General features: G+C 37.6%; 1 protein-coding gene across 6 annotated transcripts in view; it reads right to left on the bottom strand.

The window, feature by feature from the left end:
* Positions 1 to 24250, bottom strand: part of RGS12 (regulator of G protein signaling 12) — a 93400-nt gene that overhangs the window by 30577 nt on the left and 38573 nt on the right. For all 6 annotated transcript variants that reach the window (XM_065836647.2, XM_071808522.1, XM_065836644.2 and 3 more), the window contains 6 exons: positions 18954 to 18975; positions 10959 to 11128; positions 7870 to 7962; positions 6550 to 6693; positions 1751 to 1930; positions 186 to 339 (listed from right to left, as the gene is read on the bottom strand). In XM_065836647.2, the coding sequence (XP_065692719.1) occupies positions 186 to 339; positions 1751 to 1930; positions 6550 to 6693; positions 7870 to 7962; positions 10959 to 11128; positions 18954 to 18975 (763 nt within the window). The remainder of the gene's footprint in view (positions 1 to 185; positions 340 to 1750; positions 1931 to 6549; positions 6694 to 7869; positions 7963 to 10958; positions 11129 to 18953; positions 18976 to 24250) is intronic.

The following is a 24250-nucleotide window of genomic DNA, read 5'->3' as shown; positions in this document are numbered from 1 at the left end:
TATCTATTTATTGTACATCTCCTTCCACAAAACTTCCAGTGATACTAACTACACTACGGCTTCTGACAGTTTCTCTTCCTTCTGCCACAGCCAAAGATCTGCTTAGATGCAAACTAAAAATGGTAACATTTGTCACATCTATTGCTGAAACAAAATTTGCAACAAAGTGGGATGTGACTACTCACCATTTGGATAATCACCATTTTCCTTTCTCTTCTGTGATTTTCCCAAACTTTTACTTCTTGACCATGAGAAAAATGTTCCCCTTTTTTTCTTCTCAGTGTCCTCCTCTCCTGACTCTTCATTTAAAGATCTTCCTGACTTTGATTTACCACTTAACTGTCACCAAAACACAACTAAGTTATTGGCTGGATCACAGCTGTAAGTACATTATCTAAAATAAACCTTCCCACACTTCTTCCCAAAATGAAAGTGTGATGGTCAGGTTAGCTGCCTTCTTTACCCCACTCACAAGTGTATTTGCCAGCATCCCTCTCAGTAGCAGTCAAAAAAAAAAAGAGACAGTGGAAATAAAAATAAATACATAGATGGAAATGTGCTACTTGGTAGGGAGTAAAAAACAGTAGCTGGAAACAAGCCACAAAGAGCTCCTGCAAATGTGAAAGAACTCTCCAAATCTCACCAGTAATGTCTAAATTAATGTGGAAAGGCCATTTGCCTTGCTTTTCAACCACAGAATTATATTTTGGTATTTCATATATTTTTCCTAGGTTTGAACACGAACTGCATCTAAAGACTAAGTATTGTTTAACATTTACAAGCATAATCAAAGTATTTATTACTGCTGAAGAATACAAACATCAGGAACATTTGATATTAAACTAAACTTGCTTTAACAAGCTACTACTCTTGTTAGATTATTATGATATTCCTTAAAATGCTACTTGTAAAAAGGCTCCTACTCATAAAAATACATAATATCAGATGGGCTAATGCAGGGGTGTCAAACTCATTTTCACTGGGGGCCACATCAGCCTCACAGTTGCCTTCAAAGGGCTGAATGTAATTTTAGGGCTGTTTAAATGCAGGACCAATTACATTTATAGAGTCCTAAAATTACATTTGGCCCTTGGAAGACAACCACGAGGCTGATGAGGCCCCCAGTGAAAATGAGTTTGACACCCCTGGGCTAATGTGTAGTGACTGACATGAAAAATGCAAGGTTACAATTTACCCATATAGTTATGTAATACTATGGTGCTATTATCTACATGAATTAAAAATAAACTCTAAATCATGTTAGGAGATCAGTAAGAATACTGGTCTTATTTTCAAGCAACGGTGTTTGTTTTACAGTACAGAATAAGAAATTAAAAAACTATCCTCTGCAAAGACGACTTAGATTAGGGTAAGCCTTCTCCAATAAGTTCTGATTAAATGTCTGCTCTCAGCAAAGGTTAAAATATCACATATTAATTCCAATATTAAAATCAAAATAAGCTTCCGAACTGATGCATTAAAATAATTATTTTTTATTTGTACACATATACATGTAAATAATAGCAAAGTCTTAAAATTATATTCAGGAAGTCAATAGCTAGAAATCTGATCAAAATGTATGGATTTAAAAGGAAAAAAAAAAGTATTTTCCTGAGTATGTAAAGATTTTGTAATTATATTTGCTAGCACCACCAAACAAACATTCTAATTGTTTTTTATATATTTTCCTTGATCTTGAAAAACATTATTTAAGAACATAGTTTTCAGATAACGACAATGCAAAAGTCACCTTTTTCGGTGTTGAGATATTGGACTTCTCTGAACTGATACTGTGTTTAGAAGTGGGGCTGCTGGGAACACGCTGGGGATCAGGAAGAGGACGACCTTCTACTTCAGCTAAGATGCATTCTTGGTAAAGGGGGGATTTGAGAAAGCGAGTATAGCTATCAAACTTCATCAAGTTAAAGATCTGAAATTAAAGTGCAACGGATAATGGTTACATAAGCTTAAATAACACATTGAGAAGACAGCTATTTTGCAACAACCAACTCCCACAAAATTTAGGACATCAACCTGTACACAGCAGTAGACGTGACTTTGTGTAGACCTGGTTAAATACACTCCACCAATCTAAAGTGAAACATTGTTTGATCTATTCCCTCAGCATAGGTTCAGAAATATGCTACAATTTGTGCAAAGTGCATGAGAAGCTGAGATGCTGTGGAGTATTGACAACACCATCCTCAGAGCCGTTTTTATAGCATTTATGCCTTTGTACATTCTATGTGAAATGCACAGCAAGCTAAACATGTTAAATATTTTTAAAGGTCATTACACCAGTACTATATGTGACAGGATTAAATTATACAAGTGTGTTTTAAGGTAGCTGTGAACAAAAAATAGTTCATGGTCTAAAATTCAGGAATATGATATAATCACAACATGCAATAGTATGGTCCAGCTAGGGACATTTAAATACTATTATGATGTCTAATTGCTCAAGCTGAAGCAGTTGTAAACAAGCATATCTGAAAAAATATTATGAATGCCATCCTTCTTTGGACATCACAAATTCCCCACAAGCAAAAAACAGTGTGAGCCACCCAACTGGTTCTGGTATTTCCAAGAGTCTCCAGGGAAGTCCATCAGTGGCCCGGTTGCAGGTGGAATCACAGAATCACAGAATGTTAGGGATTGGAAGGGACCTCAAAAGCTCATCCAGTCCAATCCCCCTGCCGAAGCAGGAACACCCAGATGAGGTTACACAGGAAGGTGTCCAGGCGGGTTTGAATGTCTGCAGAGAAGGAGACCCCACAACCTCCCCGGGCAGCCTGGTCCAGTGTTTGTCACCCTCACTGAGAAGAAGTTTCTTCTCAAATTTAAGTGGAACCTCCTGTGTTCCAGTTTATAGTCATGACCCCTTGTCTTACTACTGGTTGTCACTGAAAAGAGCCTGGTTCCAACCTCCTGACGCTCACCCTTTATATATTTATAAACATTAGTGAGGTCACCCCTCAGTCTCCTCTTCTCCAAGCTAAATAGACCCAGCTCCCTCAGCCTTTCCTCACACGGGAGATGCTCCACTCTCTTCATCATCTTGGCTGCCCTGCACTGGACCCTCTCCAGCAGTTCCCTGTCCTTCTGGAACTGAGGGGCCCAGAACTGGATACAATATTCCAGATGTGGTCTCACCAGGGCAGAGTAGAGTGGCAGGAGAACCTCTCTTGACCTACTGACCACCCCCCTTCTAATACACCCCAGAATGCCATTGGCCTTCCTGGCCACAAGGGCACAGTGCTGGCTCAAGGTCATCCTGCTGTCCACCAGGACCCCCAGGTCCCTTTCCCCTACACTGCTCTCCAACAGGTTGTTCCCCAACTTACACTGGAACCTGGGATTGTTCCTACCCAGATGTAAGACTCTACACTTGCCCTTGTTATATTTCATTAAACTTTTCCCCGTCCAACTCTCCAGCCTGTCCAGGTCTCTGGATGGCAGCACAGCCTTCTGGTGTGTCAGCCACTCCTCCCAGTTTGGTGTCATCAGCAAACTTGCTGATAGTACACCCTATTCCCTCATTCAAGTCATTGATGAATATATTGAATAAAATCATTTTTCAGACTGTGCAAAGACATTCTTCTCAACAAACATTAGCCCAAAGCTTTTCCGGCAATCAGCAAGATGCTGCAGCCTCACAAAAACATAATTCAAACTGAATGCTGACTTCCACATTCTTGCCTTTCCCCCATACATTCCCATGCCCTCTTTGGGGCTACCTGCCGTGTTTCTGGGGGCTCATAACAAACTTTTCCACATGGTAAGCTACAGAAAAAATACTTTCGTAGGGTTACTTTTGCCAGCTTACCAGGCTGAAACAGCTCAACACAAAGACTAAGGTGCCCTCAATGCAGTGCCAGAGATAATCCAGCATCAGTGACTCTCCCTACTTGTAAAACTGCTCACTAAGGGAAATCTCTCATGCTATGAAAAATACAATCCTTCCCTTACCACAGTTAGGTACACTGGCAAAATTCAAAAAGGCGACTAGTTTTGGAGCACACACAGTCTTCAGGCCAAGGCTCAGTGAATTATTTAGCGTACACAACATACATGGCTTTGAAACATTTCTCAAGTTCTGCTGAACTCAGAGAACAGTACTGCGGTGTATTGCCAAAACAGCATAAAATATGGAGGTGCAATTATAAGAAAGCAAAATGCCTCAGCCTCAAGGATTCACAAATGCACTGCTGATAAAAGGTTATTGGGGAAAACGGTAAATACGGTCTGCAAACACCAACACAGATGCAAAAACCAAGCTAAATGAAAAATACAAAAAACTTCACCTGTCCTTGAGGTTTTTAAGAAAAGGAAACTTACAGAGGTTGCACTCCTTGACAAATCACAATATTTTAAGCTAAATGCAATTTGTGCCCCCAAAATATAAGGTATGATTCTACAGCACAGCCAACACTAATAACTTAAATTTAATACAGTTTCAGGATGAAAAATGAAGCTTTTCAGAGTTGCCTCCTGTCTCGGAAACTAGTACCAAAAGAAGATGAAATTGTTATTCCATGCTAGGTAGGAAGATTAAAAGAAAATATTGCAGAGAACTAAGAGACACAAGGAGAGTTATTCAAGAGATGAAGTCTGCAAACTAAGTATATTTAATACAGCAAAAACATTCTGATCTTCTAACTTTGCTGGACAGAGTGATGACAGCTCAACAAATTTACCTTGAGCTGATCATCATCTGCCCTACTATGTCTCTAGCCCACTCTACAGCCCCAATTTCCTATTTTTAGCATTATTATCATATTAATTTGCACATTAATGAGTTCTGCTTATTTGGAAAGATCTAGCAGATGCTACTTGTTCTTACAAATTAAAAAGGAAACATAGCTTATAAAAGCATCATTTGAACTTTACACATAAATGCTCCCATTCCTCAGCATCATGTAACACTTAATTGATGACCAGCACAGGTCAGCACTCTTGTACTCTGTGCTCAGTGCTGAAATCTAAAAAATCTCATGAAAGACCACAAATTCAGAGCCTTCACATTATTAAGATGGTAACAGCACCATGAGCTGAACATTGAAAGTCTATGGGTGTGTTGCAATAACTACAAATACCTACAGCCATGTGTGCCTGAGGTCATCAAGCCTCATCAAACCATCAAACCACAAACTGACCTACTGCAGAACCACCACTTGGTGCAACCAAGATCTGAAGGGCCATCAAGGTAGGTGATTGCACAGCACTGACCTCAGCCCGGCAACACACCCTGAGTACCTCGGTTGGCACACCCAGCTCCAGGGCCGCTTACTCTGGCCGCAGTAACTCTCATCCTGCTTCAAATAATTTTTCAGTGGGAGGAACAAGCTGGACTAAGGGATCTGACAGAAGAACTGCACAGGCATTGATTATCCAAGAGAAGCAGGTCAAGCCCAGATGGGCCACATGGATTAGACCCAGAGCAGCACTTCAAATCAGCACTTTCACCCATCTTATAAGCCCTCCAACCTAAGGACACGGTGTTTTCAAAGAAAGAAAATAACCTGCATCAGCCCAGCCACCAGATTTGTTAGAACACTCTCTGCTCCACCAAACAACTGGGAGAGGACGAATAGGAATTTAGGCATGGCCTCTACAAAGCCACAATGCAGGAAAAAATCTCTGGGAAGATCAGGGCTGGTAATTCCCACAGAAGCCTCACACGTTGGTAGGTGCAGGGGTTGTAACATTAGAAGCTACCAGACCAGCAGATAGACCTACCTGCCATCTCTGCTTTGCAGATGGAGGAAGATACTACACCCACCTGCTCTTGTGCCCCCAAATCATGCAATCTCATGCTGCACGAAGATGAAGACTGTGACCTGTTTCATTTATGTGGTTAAATCTATATCCTTGATTTCTAAATAACATGTTCTCAAAATTATTTCTACTAATAAATTATTAGAGTAGGAGTTACCAAAGAGATTACTTAAGAGAAAAAAGAAGAAATTTAAATTCTACAGAAAATGTGAAATGTATCCTGTTGTTATATAACTGTTCTGTTCCCAACATCAAAAATTATTTAAAATGGATCCACTTCAGAGGTCTTCAGACACCAAGAGCTTCAACAAGCTCTTTGTTTGACAGTTCTATTAAAGCACAAGGGAAGGACTCCTTCAAAACAACAGACATATTTTACAAATTACTTTAACCAAAATTAGACACTATTTGTGTACACAATTGTCCACTAAAGAAAAGAAGAAGCAACCATATGCAAACACCATATGTAATACTGTTGCACCACATGGCATTATTTACTTGCACTAAACCTTCACGTCAATAGTAGTATTTTTCAGATTATTTTTTGGTTAGTGTCAATTTTCCACACAGATGCAAATGTACAGAAAGTCAAGCAGGATTCTATGATACAGCCTCTTTTTATTCTGTTAATAGAATCTATATGATCTTGACCTCTGTCTTTTCATGCATAGTGAAACATGCAGCATGTGAAACTACTTTTATGGATTTTAAAGCACTTCAGATGAAAAGATAACAGACATAAATGGTACAACAGTCATTTTCTGTGGTTACCTGAAGCTGCTGTTCCTTGAACATATCTGGATGTGGAGAATTGAGAATATCATCCGCCAGCTGTGCCTGGCTGTCAATATTAACTGGGGTTGTAGCTTTGCTACACAAGAACTTGCTGAAGATCTCCCGAGCTCTGTAAGAAAGCTGCAGAAAAGAAAGACTAAATGTATGTTTGCTTTGCAAACGTATTTTTATACAGGTATCTTTTATATATCGATATATTCCACACAAAAATATACAGCCACTCCAGTCTCCTTAATATACAAGTATTTTTCACTTAATAGCTTTTTTTAGTTTTAGCATATAAATAGGGGTTTTCCTTTAAAATTAAATATATTCATCAGATATTACTTATGTAGTAAAAGCTGCCATCAGAATAAAACTCAAAATAACCAAACTTTAAAAATAAAAAAGGTGGAGCACACCAAATACTGTCTTACGAAGGAGAACAGAGTTTTTCAGATTTCAGACCTTTTATGTAACATTTACTACTTAAATAAATCCTCTATGCTTCAATTTCTAGAAGTCAGAAAAAATATTTGAATATTTCCTGTTAAAAACATTTATGTTCTGTTTTTAACTTGTTTATTTTGAAATACCTACATTCTGGAAATAATGAAAAAAAAAAAAGGATCAAACTGATTTCAAAGCCCTTAAGGAGAATGTTCAGCAAACACACAGTTTGAAGACGGAAAAGAGTGGGGAAAACCTCAATGGTCCACAAAATAGGAAAGAAGGACTTGCAAGATGAAACCATTTCCCCAGCATGAACCGGACTAGATTGGGCTGAGGTGTCGAGAAGTGTTGCCAACCTGCGCAAAATTCACCAGAATGGTCTGACCTACACAGGACTGTCTTCAAAGGATGAGGTACAGATTCTCATCATTTGTGAACACAGATGACTACACTCACAGCAGCAGATAGATCTACGTTAGTTATAAGCACATTATCTTGGTCAGTGGAGGCAGTCTAGCTGAAGGAGCACAACAGAGGCCAATTTGTGCCTCTCCTTAACACGTTAAATTAACTTACTCTGTACTCACTTGCCCTGGGCAGCTGCAGAAAGCCATTTTTCAATATCCAATCTACCTTAACTCATTTGTACAGAGCTACCTCTGCACTTTACTGCAGTCTAAATATATCCAACATCTTAAACGTGGGACAGTACTCTGAGGGGACTGAGAAAATTAGACTCCAACCCTATATATTAGTGAAGTCACAGTACAAAGACCAAGCACAGTTCAAATCATTTCAGTAATCTTGAAGAAGTAACAATCTTTAGAAAGCAACATCACGTACTGAAATACAACATGGACTTACCTCTTTTTTATCATGTGCGGGTACATGGTTAAAATATTCACAGGCCTGCCAAAATAAAATATTTTCTTCACTAAATTCTTTCCGTAGAAAGTCCTAGGGGAAAAATAAAAAGCAAATAAATGTCTCAAAGAAAATAAGTTACTTGCAATTTCAAACAACATATTTATAGAACTTGATAAGTTTGCATAATAGTAACATTTCAATCAGCCTCACAGTCCAGTTTTCTTCTAAAATAAATATCAATGCCTTACCAATATATGCCTAGAGCTTCTCCTCTTTCTCATTTCTTTCTAAATGTATATAATTGAGAAGAAACCATTTCTCATTTGCATGTACAAAGACAAAGTTTGAAACTTCATGTCGAGCAGTGTGTACAAACTAGTGAATAAACTTTTAATAAAAATGTAAATAATTTATAAATACATTGAACAATTACACTGGAAACCTTCTGTCTGTAATTGCAGTTCTACCAGTATAATAGAGTAGATGTGTATCAAGCAGTGCCCATAATCAATTCTGTATTCATTGCAGTATCTTTCTGCATCACATGGCAACTACAAAAAAATCTTTTATCACTGCTTGCTGATGTGGTTACGTGGGTTCTCCTTGGAAATACATTCTTAGAGGGGAAAAACAATCTCCCAGTACAACACACAATAATCTGGACATTTACTTTATAGCACTCAAAAGTCCAAATGAAGACTGGGACCCCATTCAGTTGAACAACTGTCCCTGATTCAAATCTGTATAATTCAATATTCTATTAACACATGTTTCTTGAAAGCATTTTAGCCATCAAGGGGGTGGGGTGGGACAGAAGATTTTAAAAGAAAAATTATCTTGTTCCTCCAGAAAAATTATCTAATTTAATTGGAACACTGCTTGTTTATACTTTAGGTATCTGTGTTTAACTGGAAATTTTATTTTACCTCAGCCCACAAGCCACAACTTTCACTCACATGCCACACTGGAATCACTCGAGCTTTCTTAACATACAAGGCAGTCTCAGAAAGCAGCCTAAGAGGAATCTTCACAGAAATACTTAAAATTTACCATTACTTCTGCTTTTAAGATCTACATAGAGTTTAGGCAGTCCAACTGTAAGAAAGCCATTGAGATAAACTACAATACAGAGTCTAAATTCACTAGTAAGCTCTCAATTTAAACTAAAAGTTCTTCAGATACCTGACCTGAGACACTGAATGTATAAAACACAATTCAGAGAGTAGTCAGGGGACACTTCTGCATTTTACATGTAATTACAGATTAAAAGAGCATCAAATTAGTGAGCAGGAACTGGAAGATAATTGCCTACTTCCCTGCTCAGTGCCTTCACTATGAAACCACAGTCAATCTCCTGCTTGCTTTCTGGCCACACAACTTGGGCACAACTGGCTGTACAACTATTCGGCCTCCTCAGAGAGATGAGTGGTGGCCCAGTCGGAAGATGATGTCGCCCAGCAGTTGTCACATATGGCTGGGGAGCTGGAGATGTTGGTCTGAACCACCTGAGGAGGGAACTTGAACTCAGGTGTCTCCCTCCCTGCATCACTGCTCTAATCAGCAGACTATTATGCAAAAGGTATTTGCAAAACATGCAAAATCTCTTCTTCTTAGAGAGTAATTCCTGCTCTGGGACAAAGCTGTCCTCAGGAAAGGCCTGTGCATGCTGAATTCCAAACGCACTCAGGTCATTACTATGCAATCATTAAGTAAACACTGGTGCTCCAATGTTCTTGAATACTGGCAGAAATGTGTATCTTTTGGTTGGTTGTAGGTAACTCCCTTCAGACCATGGGCTTTCTGGGCTTCTCTTTGAAGGACTGTTAACCTAGCACTTGAAAAGGCTTTTTTATTTCAGGTACCATGACTTTGCTTTATGCCAGACTCCAAGGCTCACACTTCCAAGTGTATCTAAGTTTGCTGGTGCCTTAAAAGCTATGAGAGAAAGCAACTAAACCTTCAGTAGCAATTCCCCAAATTGTATCATTTTTCAGGTGGATTCTAACATTAGATTAAAATTGTAATTTTTCTTCCAGTCTGAGAATAAGTCTCAGTATCTTGACAGGAATAAAAATAATAATAATCATCATCATCATGTAGGCTACTCTACTAAGAAAAGTGGAAAGACAGGGAACATAATATCCAGGATACATTATTTTGCTTTCATCTTCTCTGTTTCCTCAAACATGTGTTCACTGTTAATGTGGGCTTTTTGGGTTCCTACACCATTTAAGATGGAAGTCTGCTTATTAATTATTTGATATTTTAATGTACTTTCGTATCAAGTAAAAGAGTCTGAGTTACTGCATATTCTAATACTCTGCATCTCTTATAGCATTGGTTTCTTTATGTCCTCTTTGTGAAAACTATTCGGGTAGCACAAAATGTCCTTGTGATTCAGAATCAGCAACAGACTTTCAGAGCAACAAAGTGTATAAATGCAAAAGTGTATAAACTTCTATTTCCTTACATATAAAACACATGATGCTACTTACAACTTCATAAATGTGCTGTGAAGAAGCTTAATTTACGGTCTGCAAAATACTCCACACTACTTCTGCAAGCTGCAGCTTTAACCAGTGCTGTTAACTACCTTAATTACTTCCAAAAAGTATTTCTAAAAACCTTTTGCAGGAAGATAAACCACTGCATCTTTGAAATAATGTTCTACATAGCTTCCAACATTTCAGTAGGCAAACATGAACAGATTACCAGTTATTAGGAAACCACTGAAACTACTGCTTCTTTCTTTTTTCAAAGGCTACAGATACAAATATAACCAAATGTGTTTTATAAAATGGAGAAGCTTTGTACAAGTTCAGATACAAAGCAAAGTATAGCCACCATTTTTATCTGAAACTTTTGCTATACAGAAATGCATGGCAATGTGTGTATTACTACGAACTCTTATTCAAATGCAAAGCAGTTTAAACTTAGAAAGATGCTCAGATAACAACTGTGTAACAACAAACTCCCGTATCCTGTCCTACATAAGGATAGTGTCGAGAAAGCAAAAGGAATATACTAAAATTACTGCAGTGATACCAAGTATTTTGAAAAGCCTCTTACCATCCCTCAAAACCTACCGAAAAATATTTAACACCAATAGGATCCTGAAGAAGACGCTCAAATGAAACAGCCCAGCTCGCAACTCTTCTTTCACGAAGTCGTCGGCAGCTCTGTACACTGGGAAGACTGGCATTGCTACTGAGGCTGTTTTCACTGATGCAGTCTTTTAAATCAGTACTATTCAGCTCTGTTAAAAAAAAAAAAAGGAACAAATTTGTCAATAAATTATTATTCATTTTTACTCTTCAGCACTGTTTACTTGATTTATCACACCTCCTGCTCAAGCTGACAGTAGTGCAGACTTCAAACTACCCCTCCTCATTTTTATTAGGAGCACCTGCACAGGAAAAGCAACCCCAACCCTCTCTCAATTTTCTTCTGTTCCACTGCAAAGTAAATTAAATGAGTGCCCTAACAGCAATCCTCTGCCAGAAGCAAAACAAGCAGGCACAAAAGCAAACCTCTTTACTTGCTCAACACAATAAGTATTTTGGACAAAATTTTTCTGCTCACATTCGTCACCCCGAGGACTGCAAATCCTTTCTAAGATTCTCCAAGGAAGGTAAACCTTTAAGAAACCACTGTTCAGCAGAAAGTGGGCAAAAACCTATTTAGTGACAGGAGAGAGAAAATTTCATACACTCTTCAATCAGTAGATGGGGACTCTGAAGTTCTTCATGGAAATGAGATTCCTGTTAAACTCTGAAAATGTAGGAAAGGAGTCAGCTAAGGAAAATACTAAGGAAATGAGCTCATAATGGGTGCGTTCCTCATCTGTGGAAAGTAAAAGCATCAAACTAGAGATCCTAAATGTATCAGGGTTTATGATGGAACAGGGATCTGTGACTGCCTTCTAGACTTGAGCAACATACATAGTGCAGATGGGAACCTCAAATTGAGAACTGACAGGATTCATTACATTCCAAAAAATGGGAATCTCTTTTGTATTCTGACAGACAAATTAATAAGAACATAAAGTATTCAGGAAAACAGAACCTTGTGTAGCAGCATGACTGTAATAATTTCAAGTATTAAGCCCAGAGCATCTTTGTCACATATCGATAAACGCACAGAAAAATTCATAAAGTGACCACCTGTTCAGAGAAGTGGAAAAGTGGAATGGCTGCTCTAAGTAAAAGAGGGAACTGTATATAAAACAGTTCTATTCACAAATTTGTCACTTAATTGTTGTGTGCCCTTTTACAAATCACCACTCTTTCCATCTCTCGGCTTACACAAATGTAAAATTGGTACAGTGGTACTCATAGATGATACTCACTTCACAGAGGTGATCTGAGGTTTAATTCATCGTGAAGATACGACTACCGAAAACCCTGAGCTACTCGGTCTGATCTTATAAAGGACTCTGCCTGGAGCAGGAGATTGCACTAGAGAGACAACAAACTGAATAGTTCTGATAAAAAGCAGATATTAAATTCTTTGAAAAATTAGCAGTAATAGACATGAGGAAAATAATTTTCTCAAATAAAATAGATATCTTCAATAATTCTATGCCAAATGGAGAAGTAAATATACAGCTCAGTATAAACGTAAATCGAGTTGGAAAACTGAATTCACAAACAGTAAGAAATGGACTGTTCTTCAAAGACATTTTTACTGTTGTTTACTTTATTCAGTTAATCACCTGGACTAAACTAAAGCAATGAGTGAAGAGTTATGAAGAGAGCTATAAACATAAGAAAAAATAGTTTTGAAACTTCATTTTTTAACGTATTATGCAGCTTAGAAATATTTACTGAGACGTAACAGTTAACTACTGCAAATTTCAGTAAGTAAAGCTATTGTTTAAGACAAAGATACAGAATTAGATAAGGAAGGAAAGAAAATGTAACTTCATATTTTCAACAAGGATAATATTTAAGGACCATAATAACATATCAGGTATTTCAATATTCTTCTTTGCCTAATCACCATATTAATCAAAGCTAATTAAAAACACTCATGAAATAATGCCAATTTTTCATATAAGAAATAGTTATTAACTTTTTAAGAGATATGGAAAAGCATAACCAAGTCAACTGTTAGCTTCATTAAAGAATACCTGTCACCACAGTGAAACTATTGTGAAAGAAGCTAACGTGAATCTGAAGATAATTCTATCTAAATTTATTATCTGAAGTATTTTGCTTTAACTCTGCAGGTGGATATGTTTTATTTTACAGTCCAGGCTATAAATAGACACCCACTTCTTGATATATCTGGAACAGTTTCAGATCTCACTCCTAGAGGGTTCAATCCCCAGCGTTTCTCCACTGACAAATGATGAAAAACTCCTAGTTTCTTGCAGGCAAAAATGAGAAAGGCAAACTCATCCCACATACCAAACCATTTAAACCCACTTGGCTGACAGAGGGAAACTGAGAATAGCCACACAAAGTGCTCAGCTCGAAATCCACAAGTCACAGCGTGATAGGACCCAGAGGGGTGGTAATGTGGTGGTCACAGCGGTCATCAGCAGGTCACCTTCACCTTCCTCCCTCCCCATGGTGGCTGGAAAGGCCAAACTGCAATTTGAGGTGTTTCCACCAGTGGGTAACCGGTAACTACCCACCTTTAATTGCTAGCAGCGGCTCACCCTCTCCAGAGTTACATTTGCTCTGAACTAGGCTGGGCTCTCATTCCTCTGATGTGCTGCTGACTCTGGAGGTCCCATGAAAACAAATGAACCAAAAGGCGGCTGCATTTTCAACAAGTTTGAGAGTTACTGGCACAGGCCCTCCAAAGGGCTAAAGCAGCATTAAGAGATTACTCATTCACAGAAAACTGTCTCTCTGGGGGATTTTATTTAGCTAATTCAGATTTTTTTCAGAAAGAACTATGTGAATTCATACTTAACTCTGACACTGCTTTGTTTTCTCTTAAAACAAAAACGCAGTCAGTTTGCTTTTTAAATCTGTACAGATTTCTGCTGGGGTACTTGTCAACCTGAAAACAATACAGAACAAGGCTGTTTTACAGAAAAGGCTTGGTTATTCTACTTTCTTTTACCACATATACCAGCAGATGCAATTAAAACAGTTACAGCCTAGTGCAGGTATAGCATTTAGAATCAGAGAAAAAATAAAGGTCAGATGGGAAGAAAAAACCCTACCAACTCTAAGATTAGTACACAATTTATCCAAATCACACCTAGATGAGGACTGTATGTAATAACTCCTGCTGTGCTCCCCTTGCAGAGGAATGTTTCCAATGTCAGAGCTCAGTGTCAGGTTTCCCAACTGTCCCAGCTCCTGCATCCCTGGGTGCACACAGCCCACCCTGGAAAGCAGCAGTGGAGAAACTTTCCAACAAGTCATATAATGCACTTACTGAGCCCTCTGTGATGATTGTTAGAGGAAACAGAGCCCCAATTCCCACCCTCAAACATTCTAACCCCAAGGCTGTTGTGCGAAGTGGCCTCCTCTTTCTTGTTAAGCGTTTAAACAAGGAAGATCAGCTGCCAGGAATCTCAGGATGCCAAAGGAGTTTACCGTGAAAATCCCAGCTCAGGTTTTGGAGTTTCCTAACGCCTGCCTTCCTTGTTCCTTACCATGTGGAAGCAGCGACTCATCTCGCATTACCTGCAAAATGAGATTCCTTACTCAAACATCCCAAATCCCTGGGACCTAAATTTATTCCTGTTCTGGTCAATAACCACCGTACCTAGAGAGGAAGCACCACCTTCTCTGCATGCTCATTCCATGTCAATTATTACTTTCTTTCAACAGACACACAATGTTTTCTAAAAATCTGCAGAAAAACTATCTTTAACACCGTTAGTGTTTATACATTCTGAGGAGGGTCTTGGTTTTATTTTACAAAAAAAAAATAAAAGCTTTAAGTAAGAAAATGCATGCATTTAATCAGCTAAAATCTTGAAAGTATTCAAGATAAGATGGCTTTGAAAGTTCTTACTTATATAATACAAAGTAATAAGTCTAAATACAATTAATTAAGGATATTTTTCAATCCAATTGTTCACAAAATCCGTATTTATTTTTCAATGCGCCAGCACTTTTTATTATTGTGAGAAGCTTCACATATTCCCTGTAATCATCAGAAATCATATATTCATATAATTAACATATTCCAGTTAATCACTAAATACATTACCTGGATAAAGCTGATAAGAACCGCTGTGGTGCCACTTAATGAAACATTTCAAGCCATGTACTGAAAGCCATCCTTCTGAATCCATACCAAGCTCAGCTGTAACGTCCCGGAACCCATTGGGTGCAGATGAGTCTCACTGTACTGCACATTGTCCCCCTGCAACTTTAGGATAAGGGAAGCTAACGCCTTTCCTCCCCGCAACTCCTGGTTGCCTCCAACACCATTCTAAACAAATCGATTCCTTGCCCACATGGCTTCAAGCAGAGGAAAGCAATTGTATACTTAACACAACGCATTATAAAATGCTACATAAATAATTTAAAGAAAAGACCTTTTGCCGCTGCTGCTAAAGGAACTTGAATTATTTATGGTATGGTGGAATACAGCCACAGCAAGCATGCGCTGCCAATGTAACGGAAAAATAAGTCATATACCTGTTGGAGGAAATAATCCACCTGTATTTATAGTGTAAACAGTTGTGTTTTGTTCTGGTTTGGATTTCACTACAGATTTTTTGCTCTGCCTTCTTTAGCTACTTTTTAAAATACAGTTATACATTATTTATTATTGTAAACATGCAATTCCTTTCAAAAAGTCTTTAAGATGCTTTTCCTTATGAGAATTCTTTCCAGGTGATGAATAGTAAAACCAAAAACCAGCAGAAACTAGAGCAAAGTAGTATCTTAGGAAAAAGACATGCATGTAGTATCTGTTACACTTAAGTATTTGGCAATAATAGACTTCAGCTTTGTGGAACTGATCTCTGCAGGGAATAGCAGGTAAGAACTGACTTAGCGATTCTTAATAGCTCAGATACCTCAGCACCAGTCTGGGAGATGAATTATCACATATTTCTATTCTATGTCATAGAATCATTTTGGTTGGAAGAGACCATCAGGATCATTGAGTCCAACCATAACCCCACTCTGGCACTAAACCATGTCCCTAAGAACCTCTTCTAAATGCCTTTCAAACCCCTCCAGGCGTGGTAACTCCACCAATTCTATGGGCTGCCTGTTCCAGTGCTTTAAAACCCTTTCCATGAAGAATTTTTTTCTAATATCCTTAGACCTTAAGGTTTTCCCTTTGTCAAGTGCCATCTAGGTATGAGTAGCCCAAGTCAGACACTAGCTGAGGACTCCTGATCACCCCGTGATGATTTAGATGTCACAGCCCTCAAAACATCAGCCCCAGCCCACACGGCATCCATGCTCTCCCCGCTTCCACACTCAGCAGGAGTGGACAGTTTCCCAGATGGTAAGTAAGAGAAATCTGCTAATTACTGGTCATTACAGTACCATAAAATGGTTTCTGCTATTCCTAGAGCATAGGTGCTGCAGATTAATTGATCTATAGCAGTGATCTTGCATCTAAGCATTATTACAGTTTGCACTCTGATTATCTGCAATTCATTAAGCAAATCAATTACAGTTAAGAGTTGCTACTGGTCAACATCTCCAGAAAGAACACTAATGCAAGAACCTGTATCTTTTACATGTTACCTATCCTGCAAAGCCCAAGTGCACAGTTTTGGCTAATGAGAACATCCCAGCCTCGCACAAGCTGAGTTACCGTGTAAAATAAATGCAGCGAAGGGTATAGCTGGTTTCCAGTGCCTGGCTCTAATGTAATAAAAGCCATGAGGCTTCATTGACCTTGGGAAGAAAATGTGCAGAGAGCTGTCATGCCTCCCATTATACTGAATGGATGTATATAAACACAAAATAATTGCTTTTTACACATATATTTCCCTTTCCAGACTAAAGCTTCCCAACAGTATTTATAGTATCTATTTATATGTACAAATACTATTATTACAATTTAGTCTAGGAAAGAAAGAATGCACTGCTCTACTAAGGGTTACACTGGTGCAAATTTCCCTAATCTAGACATGCCCTGAAATGTGTAAATCTGTGGATCTACTAATGAATTAGTGAGATTAGAGAAGATTGCAAAAATTTCAGTGCTGTCGTATTCAATAAAAGCGAAAGCCTGAAAATGTAATTCAGACGTGAATCAGAGCTTTTTACTCAATGCAGCTCCAAATGAAATGGATTGGGATTTTATTTCATTTCACTTTTTCTGGCTACAGTCTCTCTGGTTCCTGTTTTTCCAGTCCACTTTCTAGGTATTTCAGCACTGATTATTACTCAGTATAGTTTTTCTACCACTTTTTACATAAACTATACGCCCCTCTTAAGTATGTAGGAGTCTATGTTAAATCTTCAGCACTAACTGAAAAAAACAGGTCATACAATTCGCCAGAAAAACACACATAGCATCACCTGTTCTTTCACCTCTGCAACCTACATGGCCCTTAGATTCCATGACTGCACAAAACTGGATAGAATTAGTTGTGAAAACACAACTACCTATGGAATTAGAATGAAATGCAGAAGTCATATTGGAAGAACTGAAAATAAGTCAGATCTTTATAATAAATTTAAAGATTTCAGCAGTTTGGATAGGCAACAGGAGTAAAATCATTTTCATTAACATGGAACAAGAACCCTTGGGGAAACAAGATGGAAGTACATTTCATTTTAGCTAAAAAAGATCAAATATTCTACCCCTCAGTACCTGGAACTTAATTCAACTACATAGACAAACAAAAAAAGGCTGTGGTTTGTTCTGGGTTTTGTATCAAACAGGTAAAAACTGGGGAAAATAAAAACATATTTTTTCCACAAAAAAACATAGGCTGCATTTCAGAAACAGAAGCAGAATAGACACAATTATTTTCTGTTTCCTTCTTTTGTCACTTGGTAGACAAGACAGATACAATATAGAGTCTATCTTCTCATCCCGACAGAAATACTGTGTCAGCAGTAGAGAAAGAAAATACCTGGAGAAGTCAGCCAGCCATTAGCAAATGGCTCTGTCAAAGGGACCAAACCAGTAACATTTCTCTTAAACTGCAGTTTCAGTTTTGCAAGGAATCAGAAATTAGGACACGATGGAGTTCTGTGAATAGTGGTGCAAATTTTGCATTTACATTTGCAAGTAATATAAAAACTTATCCTTACCACTCAAAATATTTCTTCCATTTCAGTGCACTAATTAGAGCAACACAGTTTGTTCCCTTTTTATTTAATAAAATTGTCTTGTACTGTTGTCAAAGAACAGCAAAAGTAATAATACATATGTGAGTTTCTCTGCAGGATCAAGTGAATCAACTCCTGCCAAGCAAGACAAGTGAGAAAAGCTATAGCCTGTATACCCCAAACTATACAAATTCCTTTATTCCATTAACGAAGTATACTTAAACTGTTCCCATTAACTTCAAAGGTTCAGCAAAATCATCTTCCAATGTTTAATGAACAAAGTGGACGTCCTTTAAACATTAAAATCAAAACAAACAAGCTTAGGTGACATGAAGAGGAGTTCACTTAGAAGCACTCGACTGCAAAAGCTCCATGCTGGGATTTTACAAACACCAAAGGACTTACCCCCTTCTTCAAAATGCATCACACTGTAAAGAAATTGCAACCTCACAAAAGCACCAACACAGCTTACAACTCAAGAGGTAGAGCATCTCTCTTCAAAAGCAAACAGGATATGTAAAGGACAGTAAAAGAGAGAACAAGATTTTATCTACCATCCAATTATCCAAAGTCTACCAGCTCTGCCTCATTATTATGAATGAAGAAGCATGGTAATAATAAAAATGTGCATATAGAGAGATGTGCCACCAAAAAAATTATGCAAATAAATCATGAAAGTATGTGAATATAATCCTGCAATATTTTCATTGGCACAGTTCCCAAAGAAGTCAGAGAGTTCTGCACCCATTTGGACTCACATCTTGTAATATATCACCCTATTTAGCACATATTATGTTGCATAATGTGGAAAATGATTCTTTTTCATTATAAAAGTAAAAACAAGCTTCAGCTTACCTCCATCAGAAACAGTTGCTGACTGCAATAAGAAAAAGAAAAATAAGTGTTACTTAAGTTTCATGGTACTAGAAATCTCTGAGCTTCACAGAAAATTTGAAGTGTTGGCTACTTTTATCATTTTATTAGCAACAGATAACATGAGAAAGGAAAATCTAAAGAAACCATCTGTTACTTCCTCCCCACCATGAAATTCACCCCAGGCCTTCTAACCACTGTTCTGGAACTTGATCCCACAATATTTACTGCACCAAGTACTTTCTGCTGTGAGTAGCTTCGTTGCTTCCACCAGCCCTTACATGAATAGAGTCAATTGGTTGGCGTATGTGAGAAAGCAAGTACCTTAAAACTGACCTGAAAACACTTAAAATGAAAACAACACCTCCTATACCTTATTTTGCTTCATTATCTGGAGATATTGTAGAATAAAAACTAAAATTTGGTATTTTGTCAGTGAGATGACTCTGAAAACTCCCCGTTGATGACGTTTGACTTCCAAAGAGCCAGAAGCATGTTAAGTGTTTCAAGCAAGCAAGGCAAGACCTCCTCACCATCTCTACTGGTACTTTACATCAAATTTTCAAGGACAGTTAGTCTTCTAGTGAAATGTTGAAGTTTATGTGCTCATCTACTCTAAACTTCTCACCTTTGATCACAAATTAGCTCAAGACATCTAATACTACTGTAAACACAAGCTGGTGATCATTTCCCAAATACGCTCCAGCACTTGGACCTCGACACTCGGCTGAGCGAAAAGCTAGAAAGGCAGCTGAATTTTAGATTGAAGTTATTATTGATTTTTAACGGTTATCTAAAAAAATAAATATTATTTTAATTTGAGGAATCTTTTCTCATCATTTTAAGTGTCCTTGAACCTTTAAATAACTTTCTAAATAGTTAAACTCTCTTATTTTGTACCACTCTTACAATGCCCTATGTATCCAAAATATGTCCAAGATGGAATACACACAGAAGAAAACAACATACATATATACACAACTCAGTAGAAAAGCTATTTCTCCATAGTCGGCCTGTATTTTCCAGCCTTGGCAACAAACATTCCCTCTCTCCCTCAAAATCCACACAAACCTTTAGCAATCCTTAACACAATAACATCTTCTCCTTTCTTTCTCTTTTCTGTTTCGCCGCTGGATTTCATATTGCTGGTAACACTATGTGAAGAACATCAGTTGTTACTATAAACTGTTGTGGCCTCGCCATTCACATCATCAGCAGAGGATCTGATCTAGTTTTCAATACAAGTATTTTGGAACTTGGAAAGCCTACGCTGGTCTCCATTGACATCATTCCTCTGGTGCTAGTTCAGAGAAACACAAATACATCTTTCATGGAAAAGGTCAAAAAATTACGGCACTTCTTGCTTAAATACAAAAAAAATAAATGATTCTGAATCTGTGAAGCACAATAATATAATCAAAAGTGTATCCAGGCTTCTCACATTTTTTAGTAGCAAAAAAATACTACTGGTTTGGGTGCAGTTCTTCACTGAGGCTTAGGACATCTTTTCTACTTTGCACATTAGTCTCATAAGCATATTATGCATTCAGAAGTTGTACCTTAATTCATGCTTGTAATTTAGAAAATTAAATTTACATTACTGAACTTTGTTTTATAAATATGACTGCTTCTGATTTCTTATTCACATACTGTAGAGAACAGCTGATGTATAAACAATTTCAAAGTCATTTCTCAAAGAATGAAGAAAAGGACAAGTCAAAGTAAAGTAATAGTACCAGTTTACATAGTAGACAGAAAAAAAAAACTGTCAAAATATAGACATTTTAGGAGCGGTCATTCACTTTGGCAGCTTCATGAATCTAGATTCAACCACTAAGTACAATTCTCCTTCATATTTTTGAAAGGTATCAAGTAAAATGAATTGGATTCTCAGGAAAGTAAAAAGAATATTTACACTGCTTTTTTAAAAAACAGGGAAGTTAATTGTAAAATATCATTTTAAAGGAAAAATTGTGTGATTTCATAGAAAAGCTCAAGAATTACAGTAATAGTGCCACTTAATTAAGTTCTGTGGACAAGGAGATACCATTTTACCTCAACCCATTTAGCAGAAGTTAATGCAGTGAGCTTTTTACTCGCTATGGGTTGGGTTTGTGTGTTTAATTTAAATGCTCTGGCTAATGCACTTCACATTACATGTACCAACATCTTAAAATCTCTCCAAGCAAGGCCTTAGTAATTAATTATTATCTTAAACACTACAAAAAAAAAAAAGAAAAAAAAAGGTCCCTAGAGGAAGAACAGAATTTCCTAATATCAACCATGTATTTTTGTGCTAGTAAGATATTTCAAATTTCCCTTTGGTTTTGATATATTCCAACCATCTAGCGTTTTTTCACATTACAGTGTGACTAAAACTACCCACCATGTTCCAAGCATTATCAGTTTGCTTCTGTAGATCACAGAATAAAATTTAAGAACATTTCTTTAAATTCATTTATGTAACTGAACTAAATCCACTTAATTCAACAAAACAAGCTAGAAACTGAAGTTTGTAATTATTGTGTAAGAATTTACAGTAATATGCTGAAAACATGTTTGTGAGTACTTAGAGATCTTAATATATAACCATCAGAAACTGCATGCAGTCCACATTTAGACAAAGAAGCTTCTCTTCTAAACTGTTCAACTGAAACTTGTCTAGATTTGTCTAAAGGTATAAGTTGCAAGACCAGATTTTTTTAAATGTTATGATGATGTCATTTAAAAACTTCACTGTACGTTAGAGGCCGTTTTTCATTCCTTAGCACTCATGCTTACCACCACTGGAGGCTTTTCAGGACAAAATTTGATCTACTAGACGTACAAAATTTGATTATTTGATTAAATTTAACACCACACATGTATAAAGAACTATCTATTATAAAATAGGAGTATTAAAAAGTTATAAAATCAGATAAGAGTCTGTATGTAGCCACTTCTGAAAGATGAGGGAGGACAGGGTATGACCCTGTGCGAGTTAGGGTTAACGTAAGGTTTAAAAATAAAAGTATGTAAGTATTTAGTTCCAAATGACAGGACATAAATGTATTCATTTTGTGAATGTACGTTTGAACTATCACCCAGAGATAAAATCTAATTGTATTCAACCCTCAAATCTTTCACAACCAGATAAGAACTGAAATTAGTCCTTCAAATTACCCTGACTTCCTAATTGATTTAGGAAAAAAGCCCAGGGTATATGCCAGGAGTCTCATGGTAACAGACTACCAAAATTGTAAAAATAATTCTAGTTTAGGAAAACTAAAATGCCTTCCAGTCTATCTCTTCATGGGAAGTGCTGGCTCCTCTAGCTGGGACACAGACACAACCACACACCCCACGGAGCTGGAGGATCCAACTCTCCTCCCTTGGTCCCTGTGACCCGGTGAGGAGCTCATTGCCAGGACCCAGGAGCTGAACTGTGACGTCCCAGTTGTCACGCACCACAAGAGATGTTCCAGCTCGCTGTAAACTGGAAAATGCTTCAGCATATATTAAAGAGCATAAAGTTCTAACGAAGAGAAAATATGTAAAGTTTCTCATTGTATCATCTCTCTTTGCCAGGTGGAAAAACCAGAAGGGCCCATGAGTTTTTTTGATCTGCTTGCAGCAAATCTTAAAGAGGATTAGTTTACAGTAATTAACATGGAGAAAACTACTTTGTGAGCACATCAACTTTTTGTTCCAGAATAGAAATAAACAACAGAGTATCTTGCACCAACACAGGGTAAACAAGGAGAGAGGGCATAAAGGAGAATAATTCATAAGGTTGAAAGAGCCTGGATCTTTTAGCTTTTATGGTCTACAGCTTGCTAGATGTGTGCAACACTGCAGGAAACTCGTCTGAGGACACCTTGCAGTGGACTGGAACCCTCACCCAGAAAAACCACTTAGTTCCATTTTACATGGATCAGGTCCCAGGAAACTAAGTTAGCAATGTCAAAGTCTGCCATAAAACCATGATGCAGAAAACACAAATGCACCCTACCCATATCCTAGACATCACATTGAGCAAATAAATCCGTGTGTACAGACTAGCCAGGTAACAACACAAAAATGTCCTTTTTCTCCACCTCAAAATTTGTCATTCGAGTTGAAGTCATGCTCAAGTACTTGAGAAGAACAAAGGGAAAGATGGGGATACTGGAGGGGTGACACATTCCAGGAAATGCCAGGCCTGAGCAATAAAACGGAACAACATGAAAATATCTGTGCTAACAGAATGTGGGTGAGTGCCTTCCTGAGTCAAAAAAGACATATATGTAGTTCCAACTCCTTCTGAGATGCCAAGGGATAAAATCTAAAAGGAGAGTGAAGAAGTATTCCTCTCTACTACCCTAACAATGACAAAATTACATCTATTTCTTTCCTGGGCATCCATAGAAATTCCGAGAAAAAGGGATTTAAAATGACCTCTTCAAGTGCCCTTTGTAAAGCATACTTTGTTTCCAATGCAGGCATCGACTTTTTGCTGCATCCAAAGAACTCTCTGACTGCTGCTTCAGAATCTGTTAGACTTACCTAGTACAATATTGTACCACACACAGTTTTAAAAAAGCCCCTCTAACTAAGCCTTTCAGCTCTACCAACCTCCGAAACTGATTTTCTCATACTATTTTGAAATTCAAAATAAGTTTGGGAAACTTGTGTTCTTTAAGAGACAAAACACTGCAGATTTACAGACTGAATACAAAAGGCAACTTTCAAGCATTCCGTCCCCCAGCTCCAGCAAAGCCTGTCACTCAGTCGACTGTCTGCTTGCCGCCAGCTTTCTTCAAATTCCTTATTAAATCACCTGAAGCAACTTCTCCTTTTGCCAAGGTACGAATTACGAGCGGGTCCCTAGATCTTCAGTCACATTACTCTGGAAATTACATTACATACAGGTATTTTTATCATTTTAACTGCATTACAGCATTAACATTGTAGAAATGCCATGAACTCAAATGATCTCTGGGAGGGAAGATCATGTCTCAGAATATGGTAAACTTTGTTCTAATATTTTAAATCAAAAATAAAGCCATATTACTTACAAATTATTGCTAGATTTCCCTTCCATTAAATAGTCTCCACTGTATTTCTCACCTAAACCCTTGAGTAATATTATTTTTATCCTCAGTTCAAAATATTATTGCAATTAATCTAAAGATTTAGAGTTCTATGAGAAGGATGCCCCTTCAGAATGTCAGTTATAGAAGGACTATAACATTCATCTTTTCAATTCTCTTCCACCAAAGAAGTGCATTTATAATGGATAATACAAAAGTATTATAGAT

Source organism: Patagioenas fasciata, chromosome 4, assembly GCF_037038585.1.
Source record: "Patagioenas fasciata isolate bPatFas1 chromosome 4, bPatFas1.hap1, whole genome shotgun sequence".
NCBI classification, from domain to species: domain Eukaryota; kingdom Metazoa; phylum Chordata; class Aves; order Columbiformes; family Columbidae; genus Patagioenas; species Patagioenas fasciata.
Note: the sequence above shows the minus strand (reverse complement) of the source record. Positions and strands in the feature narration are given on the sequence as shown.